At 38.2% G+C, this 27,813-nt stretch overlaps 1 protein-coding gene across 1 annotated transcript in view; it reads left to right on the forward strand.

Moving 5' to 3' along the window:
* Positions 1-960: 960 nt before the first annotated feature.
* Positions 961-27,813, forward strand: part of Slc9c1 (solute carrier family 9 member C1) — a 60,701-nt gene continuing 33,848 nt past the window's right edge. Inside the window, exons 1-12 of the mRNA XM_051191625.1 lie at positions 961-1,045; positions 4,680-4,870; positions 5,305-5,405; positions 7,163-7,291; positions 8,130-8,295; positions 11,591-11,716; positions 16,487-16,648; positions 20,022-20,121; positions 22,664-22,807; positions 23,820-23,994; positions 24,845-24,926; positions 26,267-26,433. Of these exons, the coding sequence (XP_051047582.1) occupies positions 4,723-4,870; positions 5,305-5,405; positions 7,163-7,291; positions 8,130-8,295; positions 11,591-11,716; positions 16,487-16,648; positions 20,022-20,121; positions 22,664-22,807; positions 23,820-23,994; positions 24,845-24,926; positions 26,267-26,433 (1,500 nt within the window). The 5' untranslated portion in view covers positions 961-1,045; positions 4,680-4,722. The remainder of the gene's footprint in view (positions 1,046-4,679; positions 4,871-5,304; positions 5,406-7,162; positions 7,292-8,129; positions 8,296-11,590; positions 11,717-16,486; positions 16,649-20,021; positions 20,122-22,663; positions 22,808-23,819; positions 23,995-24,844; positions 24,927-26,266; positions 26,434-27,813) is intronic.

Raw genomic sequence — 27,813 nt, forward strand, 5'->3', positions numbered from 1 at the left:
CCGCTCTTTCCTTCTCTGTTCCATCCTCACAGGCACCTAAACATCCTCCCAAAGACTTTGTGTGAGTCAGGATATAGAGTGGTCTCCCACATGCCCAGATATGGCCTAGCTTCTGAAAGTATTATAAAATCTCTCAAAATATATCCTTAGAATAGTGTGATGGTTGGTTTGAATCTTGACAACTTAGAATATGTTATGCATATTCATCATACAGACACTGTACCTCTTGAGAATATTGACAAACACAAGCAGTAATGCAAAAACACAAAACTTGATTCCACAATAATGCTGCTAAATAATTTCGATTAAATTATTATTTATATATATTTGAAAAATTCATGAATGTACTACTATGTCCGAAACCATCTTCACAGTTAACCCAGAGTGAATGAGAAGCTACTTTCCCTTCTTGTCTTGATTGAATTCATTTTTTTTCTTTTCTTTTTGTTTGTTTGTTTTTGGTATTTCCTTCCCTCATACTTGATTACTAGTTTTTTTTCCTTAAATTTTGAAAATATTTTTATTTAAATTTGAAACAAACTTGTTTTACATGTCTATCCCAGTTCCCTCATTCTCCCTTCCTCATGCCCAGAACTGAGTTCCCAGCCTCATACTTCAAACCCAGCAACCGGAATTCTTATCTTAAAAATACTCACATCCCCACCCTATCCAGGAGACTTTCTCCTACTTAAAAGCAGAGAAAACAATGAACATGGGTTTATGACCAGAAACTCACTATGCCACAGGTTAAATATGCATAAATAATACTGTTTCTGGTGGTTTCTTTTCATGTTTCCCTTTTTTTCTTTAATAAACACAGCTATACAACTTTAAATGCCTTTAATATACAGAAAAAGGAGGCTGTTTTCATCTGCCAATCAAGTCAGGAGTTATGAAACTGTAGCCAGTAGGTAGATAGTAGGGGCGGGTCTTGGAGCAAGTAACTGTCAGTGAGGTTGCAGTTGCTTTGTGACTGTTCTGAAGTGAGGCGAAGTTCCAGGACCCCACTTCTCATATTTTCCAGGACACTCCTGCGCTCCAGATGGTGAGCTCCCCTTTCTAGAAGTTGACCTTTCCTTCTGGCACTTGGTCTCTGAACCTCCTCTCCTGGAGGAACAAAGAGAACCACAGCCTTCAGCTTTAGAGTAGATCCTTCCCTCTAGAGCATTCTGCTTTTCTCATCGCAACCAAAGACTTCCCTCAGAACAACCACCTCATGGTAAATTTCTGCCCTACTCCTCTTCCATCATAATCAGTTATTCCTTAATGACTCACAGCCATAAGGATAATGACTTCCCACTGATGAGACAATGAGAAGTCATGCCCTAAAAGAGAGTTGGAAGAATCTGGGGCAGGGCTGTTATGAGTGACCAGCACTACTAAGAAATAGGGTCACTGTTCAGAATCAGTGGGTAGGAAGGCAAGTTATTGTCTCTGAGTTCACCATGAAGACATTGGGATGCTCAGTTGTAACTACCCCCAATCCTGAGGCTTGAGATTCACTGCCTGTGAGGCGTAGTAGGAACCCACAATTCCCTCCTTTGGGTTATATGTCACCACATTCCTGAAACTTCTTGTCTGAAACAAAGTGAATAGATGTGACTTCTACTATTTCAGAAAGGGAATCTCTGAGTTCTGACTGAGTGCTTGCTAAGGGCAATCTACAAATCTATGCTATTTCCTAGACAGCACCCATTAACTACCTTCATTCACAAAATGAAACATTCTATTGGTAAATTAGTGCATGGAAACTACATAGAAAATCACTATTATTTTTTTCCATAATGAGACTTGAACTCATAAAATTTAGCAAAATATATAAAGCCAATTTATTCTGAAGAAGTTTTGAGGACATTAGAAAGCTGATTGTTCTCACTGCAGCTTTTGTTTTACATATCTTTAAAATATTAAAAATAGTAGCACCAGCATTTGCAAACTAAATGAAGACAAGGCATTTTCTCAGGAAAAGACTATTTAGTATATTTTAAGTCAAAGTTGTAAAATTTGAAGCCTAAGCATTTACCACACCATATAAATACCATATTGATAAAAAAAATTATGTTGAACTTATTTGGGGTATCCCCAAATTTCAAGGATAATCAGAAGTTGAAGTAAATTTATTAGAATTAAATGTTTAGACACTAATGTTTTAAAATCATTTTAGAAATGAGAACAGTGTTTATGGGGCTGTGTTCTGATATCTACAGTTCAGAAAACCAGAGACCCCTCTGCTATGTCAAGTTCTGGAAGCACACAGAAAGAATCACATTGGAACTGGTGTAGTTCCTAAGACCCATGAGGACCCTGGACCAATTGCATTCATGTCTGAGGGTGGTATCAGGCATCAGGATGTTTTTCTGCTCAGTGATTTGTGTTGCTGCCCAGATCTGTCTCCTATTCAAGAGAGAAAGCTGGGCACGTTTGTTCCATTCCAGATACACTGCAAGTTCTCTTTTGTTTATTTTTGTCTTTGAGGCAGGATCTTGTGTAGCCCGTCTGCCTTCGAATTTGCTATGTAGCAAATGATCTTCATGCCTCTGTCTCTCCAGTACTGGGATGACAGGTGTATGTCATCTTCGTTTGTTTGTGCTGGTTTGAGGATTGAACCCAAAGCTTTGTGTATACTAAGCAATAGCTGTAGTGATGCAGCCACATATTTAGCTCTTTCTCCAATGCCTGACACATTAAGAATACATGAAGATACATAGATATTCTTTGATGAAATACACACACACACACACACACACACACACACACACACACACACACACACACACACCAGTCCCTACCTGTAGAATCTGGCTTGATCCTCACAGTTAGGCCTCAGTCTTCCAGTAATCTGACTGACTGATAGACTTTGGCCAGGACAAGTTGTCTTATTAGGCACAAACAACCCCACAAAACACCAAGATAACTCATCAAATGTCAGGTTGTGATCTTGAGAGGTAGAGGCCTATGAGTTCCAGGCCAGCCAGAGCTATACGGTGAGACACTGTCTCAGAAACAAACAAACAAATACAACAGAGTGTATTTGTTGTGAGTGAGACAGATACAAGAGCCTTGTGAGTCCTGTGACTCCACACATCCCCACTCTCACTTACCAATAAGTTCTTTGCTGCTTTTATATGTGTCACAGCATCATTTACTTAGGTTTATGCTCACTATAGACAAGATTTACTAACACACTCAGTGGCAGAATTGTCCCTGATTTACCCAGCTTATAGGAAAGCTTCATTCCATAGACCTTTCTCAAAATGAACCAAAGCCCAGATCTTATAGGGAACTCTTCATAGCATCATTTTAACCTAGGTACCCCATGGTTCCACATGGTAAGTAGTCATCCTAACTGCTACAGATAACAAAACCTGCTGGCTACAGATGTATTTCTGATTGTAAGCATCTTTGTCACAAACTTAATCAAAATCAGAACTTGACTTTGAGGCTAAAAACGGTAATTGTTGCCCTTGAATTGGGACAGTGGCAGTGATTGTTAAATGGCTACATATTAAATCACCTGGGACATCTAGGCAATCTCTGAGTAGACTACTCAGCCTCATTATAGCTCCCCTGGGGATTTCAGAAAATAACAGAGAGGAGTTGCACTGCCTATGAAATTAAAGGGATTTGAAAACAACTACATGGAGTTAGAGAAATCTGGCTCTGACACTACAAAGAGAAGCTTGCCAGACCTCAGCATCCAGGTAGCCTGATCATGGAGTATGTGCCCATGTGATCTGGTCACTGAGGACATTGTGCATGGGTCTAGTGGATGCTAATGATACAGTGACAGGGAGAAAGCAGCATGCAGCCTCCTTGCAGGGGAATGAGTTCATCCGTATAAAGCAAGCATAGAAAGTCACTGGATGATGTTTATGAGGGTGATTTGTTTCACTTACTTACATATGTACTTCACTGTTAACAATAAGAATATATTAATCTAATTTCTTTTTCAAATTATTTTTATAACGAGAAAAGCATAGTGTGTGTGTGCATGTAATGTATTGTGTATGTATGTATATTTGAGGTCAGCAGGGGCACAAAGAGTCCTTGTCCCATCACACAAGGTATGATTTCATGAAGGAAGTTAAAGACCTTTGTTGCAAAACGGCATTACCTTGGAATGAGATAAGTTCTCTAGATGTGGCTATTGTTCATTGTTCTAAACTCTTATCAGAATGCTGGCCTGCAGGTGCTCCTCTGGAGATAAAAGGAAAAGTTTCTATCAGCATGGTCTGTTATTGCAGTCTTTTGGAATTATGATATAAATCAAAATGCTCCTTCACCTGCGCAGACAGTTGGATAAACTGAGGATGCGTCTCACAGTGTTGCACCCCCAGAGATGAGTCACCTGCACTAGCTAAGGTCTCAATGTTGGGAGACAGGTTAGGTGAAGAAACCTTCTGGGTAAGTGCACAGGGGCAAGGTGGGCAATGACTAGGTAGCACTCAGGCCTGGGAGAAGCTATGCTATATCACTGGCTACTCCCAGGCACCTGGGATTCTGACTTTTTCATTTTATTTCCATTGGAAGCATCACAGAAAGGGGAGCCTTCCTTGTTTACAGACCATGAGTGAGGACTCAAGATAATTAGAAAACTAATTTCTTTTTTAGCAATGCATTAGGAGGACATCAAGAAAAGAAAACCCTATTTCCTTTGATCCCCTCTGAGTTTTGCAGAGAGACATAGGATTAGAGGCAGAGAGACTGTAGTTAAACAAGAGGATGGAAGAATTTGCTGAGAATTTAACAACAACCCAAAGTGTCAAACTAAGTAGTGCATGGCTGGATCTTCTCAAAAGTGTGTTTCTGAGCACTCCACAGGACCTCCCTGAAATCATCTTGATTTTATCTTTGATCTGCACTATTGGAGGTAAGCTTAAACACCCTCCTCCTTAGTCTAGTCTATGGATATTATAGCTAGGTCCTCATTGTTCCAAAGCCAAGAGGTTTCGTTAGAATTAATTACCCTTTTATTACAGAACTGCATACTAAACCAATGATTTATAGTGGTTACAAAACCTATTAAAAATATATCAGTACTAATACAAGAACCTCTAGAAATACTTAATTGAAGTCTCTAAAGAAATGTAATCTATCATAAGAGTTGTAAAGCAGAAATTTGATAAATTAGTGATCACATGGATTTTATATCTTCAAGGATGAAAGAGGGCCTCGATCATGTGCAAATAGTAAGTTAGTAGTATATACCATTCTGCTCCCTTGGTATTAAGCCATATAACACATAATAGTAAAAGTCTGTAAATACATTACATTGCCTAACAGTAACAAATTTACTTTTTGCAGCATTTTTGAACATGCATCTGAAAGACTTCCCAATTCCTCTTCCTGTGATACTATTTTTAATTGGATGCTGTTTTGAAATTCTGAGTTTTGCATCTACTCAGGTACGTATAATAAATGAATATTAGCATTATATCTAAGAATTGCATAAGTGCAAAGAAGGCTAAAGAATTTTTGAAAACAGACTCATCTCTTTCCCACTCCAACAAGCAATGGATGCTTACAATATAGAGAAATAGCAATCCTGAAAACAGAGCCCACTGTCTGAAAGCATGTAGGTAGCTGGAAATGAGGAGGTGTACAGCTACTGAGGATAGAGCAGAATTCAAATCTTAGACAAGAACTTGGCCATTAAGAGAGGTATTCAGCGAAACTTGGGATTGTTAGAATAGGATTTTACTAGTAAAATAAATTCTAATAATGATCCAATAGTGTTGCTTTAGTTAAAAGTGATTTATAAGTTTTCTATAAGATATGCTAGTCTCTAAGGGTACATATTATACTACATAGAAAGAATCATAAATTGAGTCTATTCCTTGAAATAAAAATGACAAAGACAAACTAGATTTATATAAGGAAGTGACAACATTGGGAACTGTTGGTATTATATAGACAGGAGAGAATATTTACTATAAGAAATATAGACTATTCCTGACACATTAAATAGTGCTTTGATCCAGGAATTTGTGGTAAAGTTATTTTAGTAAGAAGATATAATGTAAAATGGTTTATATTAGGCAGGCCTTATGATCTCTGGTCCTGCTACTGAACTCTGTCATGGTGACTCAAAAGCAGGTATTCTCAATACACAAATAAAAAGGCACAAATGTGTTTCAAATGTCACATATTAAATGAACCGTGAGTCAGATTTAGCCCAAGGGCTGTATTAGGCCAATGCCTGCTTTAGTCAGTCACTCCAGGGGATGTGAGAGCTGGTTTGAAAATGATGGACTTTCTCAGATACAGCCAGTAATATTAAAAGAGACTATTCATCCATGCAAGAACCCAAACCAAATTACTGTTCACTTACATAATCATAATTTTGGCATAAATACAACCTTAAGCACCTCCAAAGACCCCTCCAAGGGAGGATACCTTGTGTCACAAACTGTGCCTGTCTAAGATAGTGCTCTGCAAGCCAATGTGTCAGCCTGCCCTATTTTCAACTTTGGAGAAAAACACAGAACTGGACCAGAGATAAAAAAGACTTTCAAAATAACAGCAGTTATGGATGTGTGAATTTATCCTGTGCCTGTTCTCCAAACTCTGAAAGGTAGAAGCCAGAGGCCAGGAAATCTCTGCCTGTGGTAGGCTGTGCCACAGAAGAAAAAAGAATGGAATGAATGCTCCTAGTGCAACCTGCTGATGCCAACTGGCATTAGGAGAAACACCATGAGTTATTTCGCTACTCACATGAACTTTCTACTCTGTTCCAGCTACTCTATTTATCCTTCAACAGATATTTACCGAATGTGGCTATTTGTAGCTTCTGGGGCTTCATAGAGGTCATGTATCCATCTGTTGATTCTTATGCATGAAAACCCACTTACTTGAAACACCTTTTCTCCCTTTTGTATCTGTAAATCCGCTATATGTCCTTTGCACCTGTGTCAATATGTTATCTCTATCTACTCCTTGTAAAGAATGGACTTAGGTATATGTATCGACTTACCTCTGTTAGATGTTTCCATCTGCCAATGAGGTGGACCGTTTTGAATATCCAACAGAGTAAGACTTCAGCTGTCCTATCATGTGTATCTTCCTAAAGCTTTCTTTCTCTATTGTGAGAGAAGGGCCTCTGGTGTGTCTTCTAGGCTAACAATGCATGGATATGTGTGAATAATCAATTTTATATTATTAGATCCAGATATATGCAGACGCCATACAGTGGATGGATCCAGACTTGTTTTTCGGTATATTTACACCAGTAATTATCTTTAATGTTGCATTTGACATGGATGTATATATGCTCCAGAAGTTACTATGGCAGGTAATAATTCTGCTCTCATATTACTGCCCATTCATGAACTATGTTAATTATTTTATTATATTTGTTCCAAAATAGAAAATAAGACAGAACGGTATAGTATAGGGTAGCAGAGTGGTAATTTCAGCTTTGTATCTACAAACAAACAAACCATATATTGACAATATTCTAGCAGATTGGAAGCTGGGGGAAAAATGTGGAGAAGAAGAAACAATTCTATTTTGCTGGTAGAACTTCTTATCAATCATCATTTTAGCTTCAGGCATCTGTAAGAACATAACTGGGAAGTGTATTATCTCAAGAAAGAAAAAGAATGTGATGAGAAATGACAGGTTTTAAATCCTGACTACCTAATGCTACAACTTTGGGAACAGCAAAAGTACAGAAGGCAATCCAAATTTCAGTGGCTTCTTAGGATCAGAAGATGAGGGCCGTATCAACAAAAAACATAGAAATAAAACACACCTGACCACAATTTGTGCACACACACCTTCCAAAGCTAGGAAAAAGGTTTTGTAAATAGTCTTGCCTAAAAACCATCAGAAGTAACATATCTTAACTCAAAACCAGTCACGTGGAACTCAGACAAATGGCCAGGAGGCAGGAAGGATGGGAGAGCCACAGCAGCATAAAATGTCCTGTGAAAGTCATTTAGGTTGGCCCACAGGATCTCTGCTCAGCCACTTTCTGTATTTCTGTTGAGGTGGTGGCTGGGAGTGGGGCATTGCTCCAGCAAAGTGAGCCTAAAGGCCACACTAACAGCCAGTTCTGTCTGATCTTGAGCTTTTCAAAACAGAATGCAAGAACAATCTGATCTTTCTACCATCAAATGTCTTTGCAGATACTCTTAATTACAATTCCTGGATTTGTGATTAATTATACCTTAATCCTTTGGTATCTGCAGTCTGTGAATAAATTGTCTTTGAGGACTGTCCCCTGGTTACTATTTTCAGCTGTTCTTGTAAGTTCAGATCCTATGCTGACTTCAGCCTCCATCAGAGACCTTGGTAGGTACCCCTTTCTCTTCTTTGTTCCTTTCCTACACTGAGGACATATTTTGTAGCTAACTTATCTTTGAATTAAGATCCTTTCTTAGGGATGGATTTTCACCACATGTAGTAGTGTGGTGAGGAAATGGAGGATATGGAGGACTGGCACATATTCTGTAAGTAATGCTTAGGGCAGAAGGAAAAGCCAATGAGGAGCCCATGTTGCACCTAAAAAGAGCAGTCTTGCATTATGGACTAGGGTAGTACAAGCAGCTACCTTGCACTGACAGAAGTTTGAGCCATTACTGTGCACACACTGTGCAACTTCCTTTTGCTCGATACCCGTTGGCCTTTGAAGACAGTCATTTGGATAATGCCATTTTAAAATATGCCCTGTGTCACTGCCATCATTAATCAACAGCCAGAAGAGGGCAAAACAATAAAATTACCAGTCATCGAGTTATTGTGGAATATACTATTTTACAGTGGACAAATATATATTTAGAAGTAAAATACTAAATTAAATTATTCAGAGGAACAAAATAATCCAGAGTTTTCTGCAGGAAAATGGCTCAGTTTCTCTCTCTATTGCCACTTAAATGATAGGCAGTAGAAATTTTATTTTGGGTAGAATATGCATTAATCATGGGTATACCCCCATGCACATGCTCTTGTCAATTTTGTTTCTACTCTATGGCCAGATAAATGGAACAGGGCTGCTCTTAGCAAGTAGAAATAGAATATAGGAGGTATATTAAATGTAAATATGTGAATAAAGGAAAGCTGAGTCTCCAAGACAAGGAGATTAAGATGGTAAAGAGAGGGTACTTTCATTTTATTGTTTGCATTTGTTCTGTGGTACTGAGGATGGAATCAGGTTTTCAGTGTGCAAGGCAAGTATCCTGCCATTATTTATACCTCAAGTGAGACTTTAGAAGAAAAATATGCTTAGCTAGGTAGTATGCATTGGATTCCCAGAAACTGAAGCAGAGGGAGCATGAGTTCAAGGCCAGGCAGAACATCAAAAAGAAATCCACATTTACATATGCCAGAATCCATCATGAACCATGGGTTCTCATCTTCTCCACACTCTCCCTCCAAGTCCCTACCTTTTGGAGATTTCATCAATCCAGCATTTTTTTCTACTCTGATGAGCCAATGCTATACTTATGTAATCTAGAAATTTTATAATCTAGTATTCCACTGATGTTTTCCTTGTCTTTTAAAAAATACAGTAATGTAATTGGTGTGTCTTGGAAAGCTAATCTCATAAATAGTGGGCATCTTGCCAAATCACATTTGGAATTTTGTTGTTCTTTTAACTTTGTACCTTTCAGAAAGTATTTTTCTCACAGTAACATTTTTGCTTGGCCTTGAAAAAAAAAGATCTTGTGCATCTGCGTCCATGTGTATGTCCATCTGGGGCACATATGGGCATGTGCCCTTGGAGGCCTGAGAAGAACCTCAGAAATCCCCCTCCTGATTATCACTCACCTCATCTGTGACAGGGTCTTTCATTAACCCGAATTCACCAGTTAGGCTTGGCTGGCCAGGAGAGCCATGGGGCTGACTATCTCCCCCTACCTTCCTAGCTCTGGGATTGCAGGTGCATACCACCTTGGTCAGATATGTCAGGTGGATTCAGGGGATCCATCTCAGGTTCTCATGGTTGCACACAAGCAGTTTACTGAGTATGTTCTGCCTCTGTCCTCCGAATATTTGAAAACTCTACAACTGTGTTCTTTTGTTTTTATACTTCTATAAGTCATACATGATTGTACATTATTCACAAGAAAATCTCATTAGAGCAGAGAGCCAAGGTCCGTAGAGGGCATGAGTACATGTACATTGTCTTGACTCCAAATCGGTTATTCGTTCAAAAGCAATCAGTGTTTGCTGAGCTGGCTATATTTTGTAAACAGCAGTCATTATACAATAGTAGGTTTTGCTGAACACCCCAGATGTGATGGCTTAAAGCAATGGCTGTTCATTATCTCTCATGGATGTGGCAGCTTTAAGAGTATAAACCAGTCTCGCTGATCTTGGCTACTTTACCCATTAACCTACATTGAGCAGACACGTGAGCATCTGGGTACCATGTAATCCACCTTTCCTCAATATACCTTCCAATTTTCTATAGTATCACTGGGGGCGGGGACACTGCCATGGTGATTACAAGTGTGCAAGAGAAAGGAGGCAGAAGTCTTTGTTTCCACCAGTCTGGTAACCACTTAGACTGGATCTTCTTGTGCAATGTTAAAGCAGTGGTTCTCAACCTGTGGATCACAACCCCTTTGAGAGTCAAATGACCTTCTCACAGGGGATTGCCTAAAAGCCTCAGAAAAACACAGACATTTACATTACAATGACAACATGTAGCAAAGTTACAGGTATGAAGTAGCAATGAAAATAATTTTATGGTTGGGGTTCACCAAAACATGAGGAACTTCATTAAAGGGCCACAGCATTGGGAAGGCTGAGGACCACCGTGTTAGCGTTAAAGGCATGGCTACTGGAGAGCAAGGAGCACTAACACAAGTTATGAAGTTATCAGAGGAACATGGTGTTCAGGCCTTGTTTGTCCTGTCAGCAAACTGACCACGTGTAGATTGTGGCTGCAGTCACAGGACAAGAATTTTCCTATAAGGAATGCTCCTATATTGCCCTATGGCTCCCAAATCACAAAAGATGCCAAAATGTCATCCTTAATGGCAAAGGGAATGTATACCTGGTAGATGCCTAAACTTAGAATCTCATGATAAACAGAGGAAAATTAGGATAGAAGTAGGGCAAATAAGAATGTCTGTCCGTGGAACTTGAATTTTAAATGCATTTCATAGAATACACAGAAAAGTCATTTTTTAATTGTATCTAGACAGATATGTTAATGTTTTACTTTAATTATGGTTTATAAGACCTTGGCCTGTGATTTTACTCTCTTTGTGTCATTATTTTTATCTCACCTTAAATACATAATAATTATGAGGAATTGACTTGTAATTGACTTACCTATGTAAGTAATTAAATTCTTTACATTAGTAAATTTGATGATGTCACCAATGCCTGGAAATAAAGAACAAGTTCTCAAGTTAGTTATCTGATTTACACAAATAGAATTGACTATAGTTAATTTAGTATTTGATTATGATGATAAAGACTTGGAGCTGGTTAATAATTAAATTTACTGGTTTCTTTTTTTCAACATGGCAATAGTTCAGATAGCACAAATCCATAGCAAAGAATATCCTCCTGCATACTAAGGCAATTACATTCTTAAATACTTATGAGGTTTTCTTTTCTCTGACATATGTAGGTCTTTCTAGAAGCCTTGCAAACTTAATTAATGGCGAGAGTCTAATGACTTCAGTTATATCTTTAGTTATATATAGTGGTGTTGTGAAAATAAACTTAATGGCAAAACAGATGAACCATACCCTAGGTAAGGACATGTTGTTAACTTTTTAAAATATGAATTGTTATTTTCTTTGAAAGTGGCCATGAATGTTGTATCTTTTTATACATTATGCTTATAGAATGTGTCAAATATTAACAACTTAATCACTCAACCTTTGTGTAGCACAATCTTTCTTATGTAGCATGTTGTGACTCTGTTGTGGATTGGGGTAAAACTTCCCATGAGGCTATTCATTAGAGCAGCTTTCTTCAGGCCTGGTCTAAGCAAGGATATGATGGAATTTTGTTATTATTGCTGCTGCTGTCATTTTGCTTTCTACTGTGTAGCACTCCTATCCCCTTCTCTCCAAAACAAGAACAAAACAATGAAAAAAAAAAGATAAGCCAATAGTGCATCCAGTCACAGGAAGGGAAGGCAGCTCCTTCTCTGCCTTGGCACAATCTCCTAAGAGTTTCTCTAAAGGAGAAAGAATGAGTTACTCGTCTGTCTACAGAGCCAGGAGCAGAGCTTGGAAGCAGAATCTGCAGTGTGCACATTAGCTGTCCAACATAGTTTTTACACATCACCCTGAATCACAAGCTCCACCTTGTTCAGGTCAGCTGTCTCTATGTGTTTCTGCAGCCTGGTCTTGTCCTCTCCCTCTGCATCTGGATTCTAGTTTGACTCAGTATTTAGGTATGGGTGTTTTCTTCTGTTTCCAACGGGTACTAGATGAGGGCTCCATGATGGTGGATAAGTTAGTTGTTGATCTCACTATCCGGGAAGGGCATTTATGGTAGCCTTTCCACGGTTGCTCAAATTGTTAGTTGGCAGCAGTCTTGTAGGTCTCTAGGCCTTTCTTTAGGTTAAGTTTTCTCTTCAAACCAATAATGGCTCCCTCTTTTATGTTCTCTCTCTCTCTCTCTCTCTCTCTCTCTCTCTCTCTCTCTCTCTCTTCTCTTCTCTTCTCTTCTATTCCTACCCTGACTCAATCTTCCTAGTCACAATGCTTTCCTCTCCTCCCTTTCTCTTTCTCCTTCTCTCTCCATTCACTGTCCCCCCTTCCCATGTGCTCTGGGGGACTTGTCCCTTCCCTCTTCTGTGGGGGACTTTATATGAATCTCTTAAAGTACACCTTGTATCTGTTACCCTTTCTTAAGATGACTGATCCAGGTAGCAGCCCTCAAGAACTGTAAACAAGAAGTCAATAGAACATTATTCAGTATCTGTTTACCCAGGCCATGGCAGCTTGGAAACTGATTAGTGGGCCCGGAATCCCTATTTCTTATAGAAAGCCATAAGCTCAAATTTTGCCATCTGTTCTGTATTTAAAAAAAAAAAAAAAAAAAAGCAAACAACCGCACATAAAACCTCTTCCAGAGTACTAGGAAATCACTGAGAGCTTTCACCACTTCATGCATATCCAGTCTTCCCCATAGACAACTAAGTGAGAATCAGAGACATTGCTATCTTCAGGAAATTCTTAAAACCTCAAGAGTCATCCACAAGCAAACTCGCCTCCAAAAAAACACAAGTATAAAAATGCATTACAGTTGGAAAGACATATGTACATCTAGGACAGACTATGACATATTGGCAAGATCTTACTGACACTTACAGTCATAGGGTCAAAGGGAAAATGTAGTAAGAAGTCATTGATGCCACAGTTCATTCATTCATCGATCATATACTGATGTCCACTCTGTGATAGGTCCTCTTCTAGTGCCTCAGGGTTCAGCAATGAACCACAATAGACATAGCCTCATCCTGTTCATGGAGCCTGCAGGTAGTTTTGATAACAAAACAATGGAACAAATTCTCACTCTCTTTTTTTAAACTTTCAGAAGGATAGTTTCCAAGAAATTCACCTTGAGGCTTTTCCTAGCTTAATACATGTAGTCAGCAAACATGTTGCTTGCTGAAATCTGTTTTCCTGTTTTAAAAGAGAAAGCCACTGTCAAACTGGGTGCTTCTAACAGCTGATTGCTTCATGCTTCACAAGTCATTATCTCCTCTTCCAGTGGTGGTTGGTGCCGGACTCAGCCACAGCCAGCTGCATGCTTAGAGCTCCTGTCTTTCACAAAATCCCTCTGCCATATCCTGACTATCCCTGGAGATATTCCTCTTTCTACTGGGCAGGTTTATACTCTCTTTTTAGCTATGAGAATGAGTCCAGGTGGGAAGGAATCCAAACACCCTCGGCAATCTTGATGATGCCGTACCTGTCAAAGGAGATGTGTAAACAAGGATTCACAAAGGAATTTTCTCCCCCGTTCCAGTCACCTCAGAGCACCATGTCAAGATTCATTGCCCAATTGAGCCAGCATGTGGGAGATAGAGGCAGGAGGATCAGGCATTTAAAGCCTTAGTTATGTATTAAATTCAGTGCCATCTTGGGCTATATGAGATTGTCTCAATACAAATGAACAAGCAAAAAAAAAAAAAAAAACACACACACACACACACACACACACACACATACACACACAAATCAACAATGATAAGCAACAAAATAGAAGAGAAACCGTTTTTAGAACTTAAGAAGAAATCAGAGAAACACAAAGTTATACAAAGTTATCCATAGAAATATGAAGAATTGCTTTGGTAAGAGAAAACAGATTGTCCAACAATAAAGAATTAGTCAGTCGGTTTGACAGGCAACAAAACATAAGGGTTGATTGGGAAGAGACCCTGTGTGAGTGACTTCTTTGTTGTTCTGCCTAAATGCCTTACAGAAATGGTGTGTGTGAGGAAGGATTGGTTTTGGCTTGTGGTTTCCTAAGTTTGCAGTTCATCACAATGGGAAAACATGGGAGATTAACACAGTATGCAGTGACAGGAGCTATCTGCAAGTGATGAAGAAAGGTGCAGAGAAAAGACAGGAGCCAGCATTTACCGTTAGTGGCTTATTTGAGCTAACCAGATCCCACCTCCTAAAGGCCCTACAGCTCCCAAAGCAGTGCCACAAACTGGGAAACAAAGTTCAAAACATACACACATGTGGGACATTTGAGATCTAAATCACAGGCTCAAAAGGATTATTTTGTCCTATTTCCTAGTCAAATTACATCTGGGACTTCCTAGTCCTTGATCATTCCTGTATCTCCATGACTGCCCCATCCAACCAAAGAAGCTTTCCAAGTGACCAAATGTGACCTTTAATGTTCACTGCATGTGTAGTTGTATGTGTATCTCTCTCTCTCTCTCTCTCTCTCTCTCTCTCTCTCTCTCTCTCTCTCTCTCTCTGTGTGTGTGTGTGTGTGTGTGTGTGTGTGTGTGATCAAGTGGTATTTTGATATTTGTCTTTCTGTGTTTCTTTGTCTAGCTTTTTTCACTAAGCATGCCTTTTAGGTGAATCCTTACTGGTGTGAATGACAGAATTCCCTTCTTTTTAAAGCTGAGTGTTATTCCCATGTTGATATATACCAAATTATTTTGATTTTTTAATTTCTTTTTTCTTTCTTTCTTGTTTTGATTTTGATTTTGATTTTCAAGACAGGATTTAGAGAACAGCCCTGGCTATTCTGGAACTTGCTATGGAGAACAGGCAGGCCTCAAAATAAGAGAGATTCACCTGCCCCTGCTTCTCTAGTCCTGGGATTAAAAGCATGTGCCACCACCCAGGATCCAAACGTTCTTTGTGCAACCACTTACTGCTGGACATTAGTGTTATTTTTCCATATCTAGGAAAGACACATTTGCACTGAACTCTTGTTCAGGGCCAGTGAGAACAATCTATGAATAAAGGAACTTGACACATAAGCCTAATAAGCTGAATTTGATCCCTAGAAGCCAAATAGAGGGGGAAGGAGAAAACTGACACTACAAAGTTGTCCTCTGACCTCCACATGTGTGCTGTAGCATATTTACAAACATATACACATTAATGCCTGCCACCATGCTCTCATCCATGAAGGCTATGGACTAACCCTCTGGGACTGTAAGCAGTCCCCAATTAAATGCTTTATTTTATGAGTTGCCTTGATCATGGAGTCTCTTCACAACAATAGAAGAGGAACCAAATAGAGCTGAACAGATATTTCTCAAAGGAAGACATACAAATGTACAATAGGCACATAAAAAACACTTAGCCATTAATGTCATACATTATTATGGAAATGCAAACATATGATATCACCTCAAATTTTACAAATGACATTTGTAAAACAAAGAAACAGGACTAGGGGCTGGAGAGAAGGCTCAGTGGTTAAAAACACTCACTGCTTATTCTTCGAGAGGACCTTAGTTTTATTTCCAGATCCCACATGTTGGTTTATAAGCACTTGTAACTCTTGTCCAAGGAGATCCAACACTTTTTGAACCTCTCAGGCATCAGGTACACACATGGTACACAGACATATATGTAGCCAAAACATACTTTCATACAAAATAACATTTCTTTAAAAATAATTTCTTTTATTTTGTTTTTGAGACAATATAGTTACATCATTTCCTCATTCCCTCCATATAAATAGCCTCAGACAGACTGAACAGGTTGTATTAATGTACTTAGAAAAAAAATCATTAAAAATGGAAGACTTAGATGTTGGTAAATATGTGAAGAAAAGCCCACTACTATGCACCCTTAGCATCAACTAATTCCGTCATAGATAAATGGTTTGAAGGGTCCTTAAGAAACTACAAGCAGGACTAACATATAGTCCAGTAAACTTGATGTCTTGAAGGGGTGTATGTACTCCCATGCTCATTACAACAATTAGCTTATTTTAATAATGATGAAAAGAAAATTTGATTAGAGCATCGTTTAATATGAAGGCCAGGTGACTTCTATTGAAATTCTCTCTTTTCCTGTAGCACGCAATGTCATGTCTACGGCTTGGGCGTATCTTGTCGAAAGCTTCTTTTTTGGAATCCTAAACACAAAGCTGATTCAACTATGGATGTCTACCATTTTTGGTGATGATGTCAATCACATCACTCTCATCTTTTCGGTTCTCTACCTCATCTTTTACATTTGTAAGTGGGAGGGTCCATGCTTCACATTAAATTACATAGAAACATACCATGTAAAACATGGGAATACCTGCACATATAGAACAATGTACTCAGATATACAAAAAAAAATACAAAATAAAGAGGAATTTGGTGAAACCTTTCCTAAAAAAAAAAAAGAATTTCACAACCGATTATACAAATATTATGAGTAAAAAACAATATGTTACATGCTTAGGTTACAAGATATGTAAGGAATTTTATTTACCAGACAGATTGTAGACCCTCTACAGAGACACTAAGCCCTTCGTATTTGAAAATTTTGATTATTTTACATTAACAGAAATTTATAAACTTTCAAGGTATAAACTTAGGAGGCCTGGACCTATGTTACAAGCAGTTTTCCAGCCAGCCTGGTTCCTCAGCTGCATCTGCCCAAAATAACACACAGAGATGCTGTATTGTATATGAAGCTGATGGCCTCTTACTAGTGTTTCTTATTGGTTAGCTCTGTCTCAAATATTAACCCATTTCTATTAATTTAAGTATTTCCACATGGTCTTATCTTACTGGAGGGAGGGCCCAGATCTCTTCTCTCTCAAGTCTCTACATCTTGACTCTCTTTACTACAACTCCCAGAATCCTCCTTGTCTCCTAGTCCCACCTATCTTGCCTTCTTATTTGCCAACAGTGCAATAAGAGAAACATATTTACAGATGACATTTCCCATCAGACCTACATAGAAAAGTACAAAAGTTACTGAGATCTATAGAATTTGAATAAATTACAGTGGAAAAAATTCTGTTTATAGCTAAAATAATGAAGGATTATCAGTTAGTTGACGTAAATTCCATATGTATTAGTGTAAATGTATTCTGTTTAGTTCCTATAAAGATGCATTCCAAAAATGCATTCGCCTCTAATATCATTTGAAATGTTAGTGTAGCCAGAAGTAGGAGTTACACACACACACACACACACACACACACACACACACACACACACACACCCCTCTAAACTTCCAATTTAAGATAGGACCTTTAGGAAGGAGAGTGTGAGAACAGAATTTTCTGAAAACAAAAGACATAGAAAATATAAATAACACAAAAGTTCCTTCATCATGAACTATTTTACTGTGCCTATAATCCTGTTCAAAACAGGCATCAGCAATATTTTCCTGCCTTGGATGTCACCTAACAAGTTCTAGTTACTTGTCCTGAACTTGGTCTTCTTGAAGTACCCGAGCCCAGCTTCTTATTTCATAATTCCAATGTGGTGAACTTTGTGCTGGAGAGTTGGCATCCACTACAGCTGTCCATCACTCCAGACGCCCTCTCTGGCCTCTTTGGGCACAGCGCGCACACAAAAGGCATGCACTCAGGCAAAACACCAGCATACTTAAATAAAAAAATTTAAGTGGTGAATTAAAGTGCTTGCTTCTGAAATGTTTCTGTTTACATTTATGAGACAAAAATATTTAGAATGTGGAACTTAAGATTGTCCATCTCTCTGTATGAAGACTCAGTGCTGTGGAAAAGAAAATACTAATTTAATTAAATTAAAATTTTACTCATAATCAGAATCAAATAATGGCACGATTTTAGTCTTGGGATTTTGTATTTCACAAAAGCATTTATAAAATGAGTGTGATTCTGAGCATAGAGGTACACACCTGTAATTCCAGAACTTGGGAGGTAAAGGCAAGAGAATAAGGAGTTCAAGGTCCCCCTCAGCTACATAGTAAGATTGAAGCCACCCTGGATGCCACAAGTGACTACCTCAAAAAAAACATGAATATGTAAAAATAGGTACTTTAAGCAAAGAACATTCTCTATTAGACAAATATCAGAGCATTTAATAAGTCTGTAGCAGTTAAAATATAGCTCTTGAAAACAAAGAATACAAAGCAAATCAAATGGAGTGGCCCAAATGTGTATTGTGTATATGTGGAACTTAAGAGTAGTATATCCAAAATGTTTTATAACTTCAAGAATAAATATTTTAATGTGTATTAATTATCTAGATCTAGGAGGAGTATATCATAGACTTGCTTTGCTATGCAATCCCACTGCAGAGTTATTAGTATGACTGTGGGTACTGATGATGGACGTAGGATATGAAAATTCACTGGGCACTCTACTCCTAAAAAAGGATTCTGACTCAATTATTTAAAATCCCCCAACACTCCAAAAATTCTTTGCAAACTCAAACATCTCAAGACTTATATAAATGTCCAGCATTTATTTCCTCACAGCCTCCTCTGCATTTGCCTCAGTGCACAGTCATTTTTGGGAAACTCACAACAAAGTCATACTATGTGGCTCACGATTCTTTCAGATCTAACAGCTCCCTGTGTTTCCTCGTGGCCTCATCTTTCCTGTTTCATTTTTTTACTGCCTGTCTTCAGTGTAAAAACCCAACAATCATGCAGATATTTGTGGCTATTTCTTGGTCCTCAACCCATAGTCAAAAGCTTAATAAATTATTTCTCTCTAGGTAAATATAATATTCTGCCTAAAAGTCTTCCAGTTAAAAATCCTTTATTTTGGTTTTTGCTTTATCTTATTGTTTTGATTTGGGTTTTGGTTTTGAAGCAGGGGCTATCTATATAGACCTAGCTGTTCTGAAATAAGCTGTGCAGATTATGCAGGCTTTGAACTCACAGAGATCCTTCTGCCTCTTCCCCTGCCCCTGCCTCTGTCCCCACTGTTGCCTCTGCCTCCGGGTGTTGGGATTACATGTTTGCAGCACCATACCTGGCTTCCAAAATATTCTCTACAATTATATTTACAGTCTTAACAGTGAGATTATGAGCTTTGTGCGGGTTTTACACGTAAATTACCAACATTAAAAAAAAAAGTTATCAACAGCTGTCTATACCTTTCAGTTCTTCTGGACTAAATGCACCAATTTAAAAAAAAAAAAATAAGCAGAAGGAAATCCATGTTATGGCTTTGTTGTCCCCAATTCCTAACTTCTACTACAAAACAGCTCTTCTAGTATCTTCCAAATAGGTGTGTGAAGTGAGTTGATCCTTACAGAACTCACCAGGTGATTTCCAATTCACCCATCCGGATTTCCTCTGGAGCAGCAGGGCTGCCAAGGATGCTCTGCCTCACTGGCATAGATGAAGTGATGCTTGAAAAGCTGATGATATGAAGCCAAAGTACTACACAGATAGGCATCACATATTTTACTACTCCATACAGTGTGCATCTGGGGGAGAAAAAAAAAAGCAAACTATGGATAGCAGTAACAACTTGTAATGTTTCCTAGGTGAAATCAAATGAGATAACTTGTCTGTAAAGTCACCCTAGTTGACATTTTCACATCCAGGAGAGATCAAGTTATTGCTGAAGTTAACCCTTTTTGTGGTTGTTATTTATTCTAAACATAGGTGAGATAATCGGGTTGTCTGGAATTTTTACTGTGACCATCGTGGGACTTTTTCTAAATTCCACAAGTTTTAAACCAGGAGTTGAAGCATTTCTCATCGAGTGAGTGGCTATTCTGTTTTCACTTTGTTTTATACTCTGGAAGCTATGAAATTACAACAGTAATTACATGAACATGGTGAGAGTAAGATATTGATGTGTACACTATCCCACTAATCTCTAGGTTACATTCTCTCTCTCTCTTTTTTCACAATTTTAGACAAAACAGATCACCTAATCTTGAGTTTACATTGGGTCTATTTCCCCACTGGTTTGCATCCCTTTTGGTGAAGATTTCTCTGTGATATTGTTGTGCCTGTTGTGCCCAGACTCTGAACCCCCCAAATCACCAAGAGACCAGTTATGACGCAAAAGCGAAGTGTCTTTTTATTAACAAGCTAACTGGGGTTCAGTCGGGTTCTCTGTCCATCCAACACAGTGAGTGGAGCAAGAGGAACCCTGAGCAGCAGTGGGCAGGGTATATATTGGGGGCAGAGTAAGGGGAGTGTCTGGGGGGTCCATTAGTTGCATAGCAACAGTCTCAGGATTGGTGCTCCTCTGGCTTTAGCAAACCTGTCCTGAATTGATTGGTCAGCTGCAGGTGCAGAAAGGTTGCTACCCTAGGGCAGTTACTACTCCATGCATTCCACTACTGTCAGTAAAGTACATCCAGAGCCTGCCAGCTAACTTCTGACTGGTTCCTTGCCACACGGAGGGCATCTAGCTTCCTAGTGATTGGAGCAAGGTCAGGCAAGATCCGGGACTCAGCACATGTTGCTAAGTCAGAGGCCCACATCTTGTTGGAATTTTTCTGCAGCTTGTTGTAGCTGCCAAAAGCAGGGGTCTAGGTGAGGGCCTGAGCCCTTCAGTATCTCTCTGACTCTGTCCACCATTATTCCTAGTGATGTTGATAAACATAAACTCTTCTGTCTTTCAGCTTCCAAGTCTTCTCCTCTCCTATGAGCATGGCTACTACCTTGCCGGAGCTACTCACTTCCACAGACATATAAATAACTATTGCATTATCTCAATTCAATGCCAGGAATGTATTTAAAATATAACATTCACTTGGCCCTATTCTTAAAGATGGTAGAAATCTAAGACAACAACCTAGAGAAGGTCAATTCTACCATCTGAGAGAAAAAGCATTTCCACTTCCCATCATTTTTATAATTCTCTTCTTCCCTCCGTTTCTTACAATTCAGCCAAACCAGTAATCCTGTCATCCTTAACTGATGCTCCCATCTTGTTATTTACCCAATCCCTCCTCATCTATGTCATTTTTTAACAACTGTGTGGCCTTTTGCCTCCTTAACATATGAACGGAGGCAAATTTGTGATTATTGTCCCCTAACACTTCTGTACTAATTTCCAGAACTTTCATGTCCACTGCTTGTCCTATTATTTAACATTTTAGTATCAGTAAGTGATTTTAGGACTTAAAGACATTTTTTACTATCAGTTATCAAGTTATGTGAACAATAGTGACTGGATATTTAGTCATTGTGTTATCATGTTATGTTGCATATAACTGCACCCTAAATATTTCTTTTAGACTCAGTGGAAGAAGATAGTTACTAATTTATACAAATAAGCTAATTTAAATTGCTTTAAAATTACCTAGATTAGTTTAACCTAGATTAGTTTGCCTTTCTTCACAGTTCAATTTTAATCCTTTTTGAGGGTTGATACAATGTTCACCTTTATTTTATTGACAATTGCATATAACTAAGCTTTATAATAAACATATTTAATAACTATATCTTATTCTTCTCAAAAATTCCGATTCTGAAATTGTCTGTTCTTCATTGGTTTTCCTTTTTATTTAATTAACATTTTTTTTCATTTATTTTATATACCAACCACAGTTTCCCCTCCCTCCTCTCTGCCAGTTCCCTCCCCTCGACCCCCATATAACCCCCCTCCCCATCTCCATCCACTCTTCCTCATTTCTATTAAGAAAGGAAAAGGCCTCCCATGGGTTTGAACAAAGCATGGCACATCAAGTTGACGCAGAACCAAGCCCCCCCCCATGTCAAGGCTGGATGATGTAATCAAGCATGGGAAAGAGGTTCCTCAAAGCCAGCTAAGCTCTAGGGACAGGTCCTGATCTCACTGCTAGGAGCCTTAAAAACAGACCAAGTTACACAATTGTCACACACATGCAGAGGGCCTAGGCTGCCTCCATTCAGGCTCTCTGTTGGTCCAGAGTTGATGAGCTCCCAGGAGCTCAGATTAGCTGCCTTTGTGGTCATAACCTTGACACCTCTGGCTCATACAATCCCCCTTCCCTTTCTTCAGCAGGAGCTCAACCCAGTGCTTGGCTATGGATATCTCCATCTGCTTCCACCAGTTACTAGATGAAGGCTCTCTGATAACAATTAAGCTAGTCATTAATCTGTTTACACTAGATATCTAATTGAGGTACCCTCTCCACTATTGCTTAGGAGTCTTAACTGCTAACCTTTAATAATAAACCTTTAATAACCTTTAACAAATGTTCACCTTTATTTTATTGACAATTGCATAGTGTGTCATATAGGTAAACTTTATAATAAACATGTTAGCTAATTATAACTGTATCTTATTCTTCTCAAACATGCAGATTCTGGAATTGTCTGTCTTTCGTTAGTTTTCTTATGGTGTTTACATTCATTGGACTTCTAATCCCTACACACACGTATTTATACATATCATTTTCTGATGTATATTATTCATTAAATATCTACTTCACACTGATTGTTTTAAGGTAAGAATACCATATGAACTTTTATTATAGTAATTTATCTGAAGATTATTTTCCAAAATAACAAAATTATTTCATACCTCAGATTGACCAGTTAGTTGGCTCAAACTTCTCAAGTAATCATTGGCAAAGTAATACCCAGGAGTTTTGTCAGATTTTAAATGAATTTTAGAGCAATGCAGACACTTTGGGAACTTCTTGAAGATAAAAAAGCTTCATAATCTACAATTAGTAAGAAGCAACTACTTTTAATATTTGGTATATTTCATCCAGTATTTCCTATCTTTGTACAAGGTTTCCACCTAACAGTAGAAATTGCATCTTGGGATTTAGCTCAATACTATATTTTCATTTCTTTGAATTTGAAACTATAATTGGAAATATCTCTTTAGAAAATCAGAATGAAAGCTTACTTTCAAATGTCTTCTCCCCCAATAACTTTTGTGATTCCCATTTCCAGTCTTAAGAAATAGAAAAGTCTATATCACGTGGAGCTGTATATTAAGAAAGTCAGCCATAACTAGATTCTCACAGCTACCTGTCACTCAAATAGCTAATCTTCTACTTCCATCTAGGAAAAGTAAATTATTGACCTCAACCCACTAGTTCCAAATCTTTGTCCCAAACTATCATATAAAATGGGTGTAACAGTTGGGAATGGTGTGGGGAATCTGAAAGAACTAGACAATACAGACAAATTGAGCAAGAAGAAAATCTGTAAAGAAAAAGAAGGGAAGGATATGTCCCCTCATTTTCTGTTTACCCCTTCTTATTGTGGCATTATAAAATGTCTAACCTTTGTCTTCCACATGTGGAAGCACCACCCACACATGATGCAGAGTTACCCTACTGCTCAACAGTGGGAAGAAATAACAGGGACAAGCCATTCTCTCTGAGACACATGGCTCCCTTTGAAGCCATGACAACAGTGTATGGCTCATTTGAAATACACAAGAATAAAACAGGAGGACATTTCCAACACAAAAGTAACTTAAAAATGTGTCTTGTCTTCCAGACTTCTGGTCTTCCTACTATTGAGCCCCATTTTGTCTCGACTTGGCCATGGGTTCAACTGGCGCTGGGCATTCATCATGGTCTGGAGTGAAATGAAAGGGATACCAAACATAAACATGGCCCTCCTGCTTGCCTACTCTGACATTTCTCTTGGTTCTGAGAGGGAAAAATCTCAAGTAAAGAGAGCTACAATTTCCTACTTGAGTAATTGATGAGAATTCAGTGTTGAATATGATTTTGTAGTGCAGTTCCATATGGTTTCCCGGGGAGAAGTGGTTCTTGTTTTGTCTTTTATTCATCCTCAGAAAGTTGTGAACTAACCTATAGGGAGAGCCAGTAGACAAGGGACTGAGTGATGTTTCTGGCCAAGAACCTGCAAGACTTGGGGGGGGGGCGGGGAATCCAATAATTTTCTTCCCCTTATCAGATTAGATTAGGGACACCCAGCCTTCTTCCCAGGTATAAGAGGTTTCAGATGAAGACAAATTGAAATCTATAAATCATTTTAAACAGTAGTTGTTGCAAGACAAACATTCTATTGCATTTATTTTTTTTATTCTAAAATCCATTCACTCAAGGAGGGGTCTTACTGACAGTTGGATCTATTTCCTTGTGATTACCTCTAATATGGTCACTCTATGTGGTTACCTCTAATAATGTTAGGAAGCAAAAGATTTTGTCAGGTACAGTTATCTAAGTAGCATCCTAATAGAACATGCTAGAATGTTTCTCCCTTTATTTCATCTTAAGGTGAGATTATTATGAAGAACCTTGTAGACCTCAAGAGGGAAGACAGGGTCTTGACTCTGTTTTTTGTCTGTTTGTGTGTTTTCTTAAAAGATCCTGAAGATGCATGAGTGCAAGAATATAGTGAGTCTCCAGATCACTTTTTTCATGCCTGACATCCAACTTCTTCACTTGCTAAAACCATCTGTTAGCATATAACAACCTAGTTCAATTCATAATACAGAATATATTGTAATAAATTATTCTAAATACTTATTTAATATATTTTCTCAATTCTAGATACTATTTCATGGAGTGTCAGTATGCTTAATTACCCTGATTGTCAATAGATTTATTTTGCCAATGGCAGTTACTAAACTAGGTAAGCTCTACTGTTTACTATGGTGACAGAGGGAAAAATTATTATAAATTCTCTGAGAAGCACTAAAAAAATATACATTTAAATATAAGTCAGTGTTTTCTAATTGGATCACTGTATAAAAATGTATAAATTATTCAGGCTAATAAACTTATTTTAGGTGATCATTTATGTTGACCTAGTATAGTTAAAGAGTTATATGACTTCATCCAATTATTCAACCGATTTTTTAGTAAGCATGCTCTGGATACTAGACATTATTGTAAAGTATTAAATTCTGAAGGCAGGTAAGATTTGTTAGCTGACAGAGGTCATGTTGGAATAAGAGAAGACAAACAGCAAATAAGTCAAGTATTCGTGAGAATCACAGATATACCAAAATAAATAAACCACACCCAAAATAAAATAGATAAGATAACAAGTGCTGTTTTCCTGGGAAAATTAGAGATGTTCAAGGACAGAACACAGTAGTAGAGGGATTTGACCCTCAGAGACTAAGGCAGTTCATCTGATGTGCTAAGTTGCCAATGCAATTGTGGAAGCTGACTGCGTTCTGAGAACTCCAGTATGGATGCCTAAAAAATGCAAAAGCCACTTGCATAAATTCTAGTCCAAGCCTAAAAGAGGAAGAAGATCAAGTTGCGAACAGTGCAGTTTCCTCACCTAGAAAAATAAAAGAATCACATGAGAGGTGATCAAGATAAATAAGAACCAGTGCATACAAAATGCTGAGTCATCTTTCCCTAGTGTACTGTAGGCATTCAAATAAGCATTCACTAATGCTCTTCCAGTTGGAACTCAAAAGGAGTATTCAAGTGCAAACACTTTGAATGTTAGTATTATATCAATAATGAGCTTATTTAGAATTTTTAATGTTTAAACATTCTTTGTGGTAGGGCTGGGGGATGAATCAGTATGGATCAGTGGGCAAAGTGTTTGCTGCATAAGTATAAAGGTGTGAGTCTGGATCTAGACCCCATACAAAAAAATGAATGCCAGATATGGTGGCATGCACCTGTAGCTCTAGCACCAGGGACAAAGACAGGCAGATGCCAAGAGCTCAATGACCAGCTAGTGCAGGCCAGATAATGAGCTCCATATTAAGTGAGAGACCCTGTCTCAAAAATATCAGGTGGCTTTCAACCTGTGGCCTCCACATACAATCACATAAGACATGTGCACCAGCACACACACAAATACACATCACACATGCATACAACCTCCCCCACACACACACACCACAAATGGGTAGTGTGGATAGGTAAAGAACAAAAGGAAATGTTATTATTCATATCAAAATTATGTTCTTCTGTTGTTTGTAAAATGTACTCTTTGCTCCTAAGGCCTTCGTGATGTAACATCAACAAAACATAAATCAGTTTATTACACATTCCAACACTTTCAAGAGCTAACAAAGTCTACAGCCATGGCGCTCAAATTTGATAAAGATCTTGCTAATGCTGACTGGAACATGGTTGAGAAGGCAATTATACTTCAAAATCCATATGCAGTAAGCATACAATAGTTCTATATTCCACTAGAGTAAATATGATTGTCATTAAACATAGATCAAATCATAAGTATTAATTCATATTCAAAATGTTTGTGTAATTTCTAATTCATAGGGGGTATATTTATTTGTCATGCCTTATTTTCTGTAAAGAAAACATCTTAGGACTTTTTGTGGTTATTGTGTAATGAAGTAGGTAGAAATCCTGACATGTAAATTAAAAAGAGAGAGGCAGCATATATGTTGGTGTTGCCTTTAAAGATAGTATAAAAAAGAAGAAAGCAAGACTCAGAAAATGTCCTCTTTTCACTAGGTAAGGAGAGAGAATGGTCTTACAAACACTAACTTATTCACAATTTATTTAGGTTATTATATATGCTGACCACTGGTTGCAACATAGTTTATGATTAGTTGCATTTTGTATAAAACAGAAGCCAAGGTCAGCAACAAAACTCCATCTATGAGTGAAATAGCACTACCTATATTTGAGAAATAATTTAGGATCTTCCAGATCAAATTTAATCATCTTAAAGTGCTCAGGACATCAGCCTGGGTGACAAAAGAACATGATTTAAAAAAATAAAAAAATAAAAAATAGTAGCCATGACAGCATTGTATCATAGATAGCTGCCACGAAGGAAGTAGTCTGTGTTCCAAGGTCTTCCCAAAGTCACTCTCCTCTCCTGATGTTCTATGCCATGTCAGTTTTCATGGTGGTCTTTTTCTGAATCATGGTATGTGAAGGGACAGTTTGAAAGAGCACAGATGTTTGGTCTTTGGGAAGCAGGATCACAAGTCCACTTTATACCCATAAGCTGTTCCTGAAGATATAGCTGAATACACAGAACCCAGCCCTGTCCAGCGATTCAACCACAATTTCTGGTTAGATAAATTCTGAGGTGAATCCAAGGGTTTCTTCAGTTTGACTGAGTGTTTGACTAGAGCATTTTGGTGACCTGTCTACATCAGGAACATCTAGAACACTCCCAAGCATCCTGGTCCTGTAGAGAGATTCTGATGCATCTGGTCTTAAGACAGTGCCCAGGCTGTTGGTCTTGTCACTTGACTAATTTCAGAAGCAGATGATCAAATACTGGTACTATTCTCTTTACGATGCAGTTATCGGGTGATGCCTGTGTTATAGATATGGCCCTTGCCTCACTCAGAAAACCTAGTTTATATCCTAGCTTTTAACTAATTGCTTATTTTTAAAGCAGGAGACAGAATGTAGAGTTCTACTACAATGCTACATTGCCAATTGAAGTCATGAACAATGGCCTTGTAAACACATCATGTAGCCTACAAAGCCTTGACTTGTAATCCTTTTACTTCAGTCTCCCTACTATAATGGTTCTCAATCTGTGGGTCATGACCCCTTTG

The sequence above is a fragment of the Phodopus roborovskii genome, unplaced genomic scaffold (genome assembly GCF_943737965.1).
Source record: "Phodopus roborovskii unplaced genomic scaffold, PHOROB, whole genome shotgun sequence".
Taxonomy (NCBI): Eukaryota; Metazoa; Chordata; class Mammalia; order Rodentia; family Cricetidae; genus Phodopus; species Phodopus roborovskii.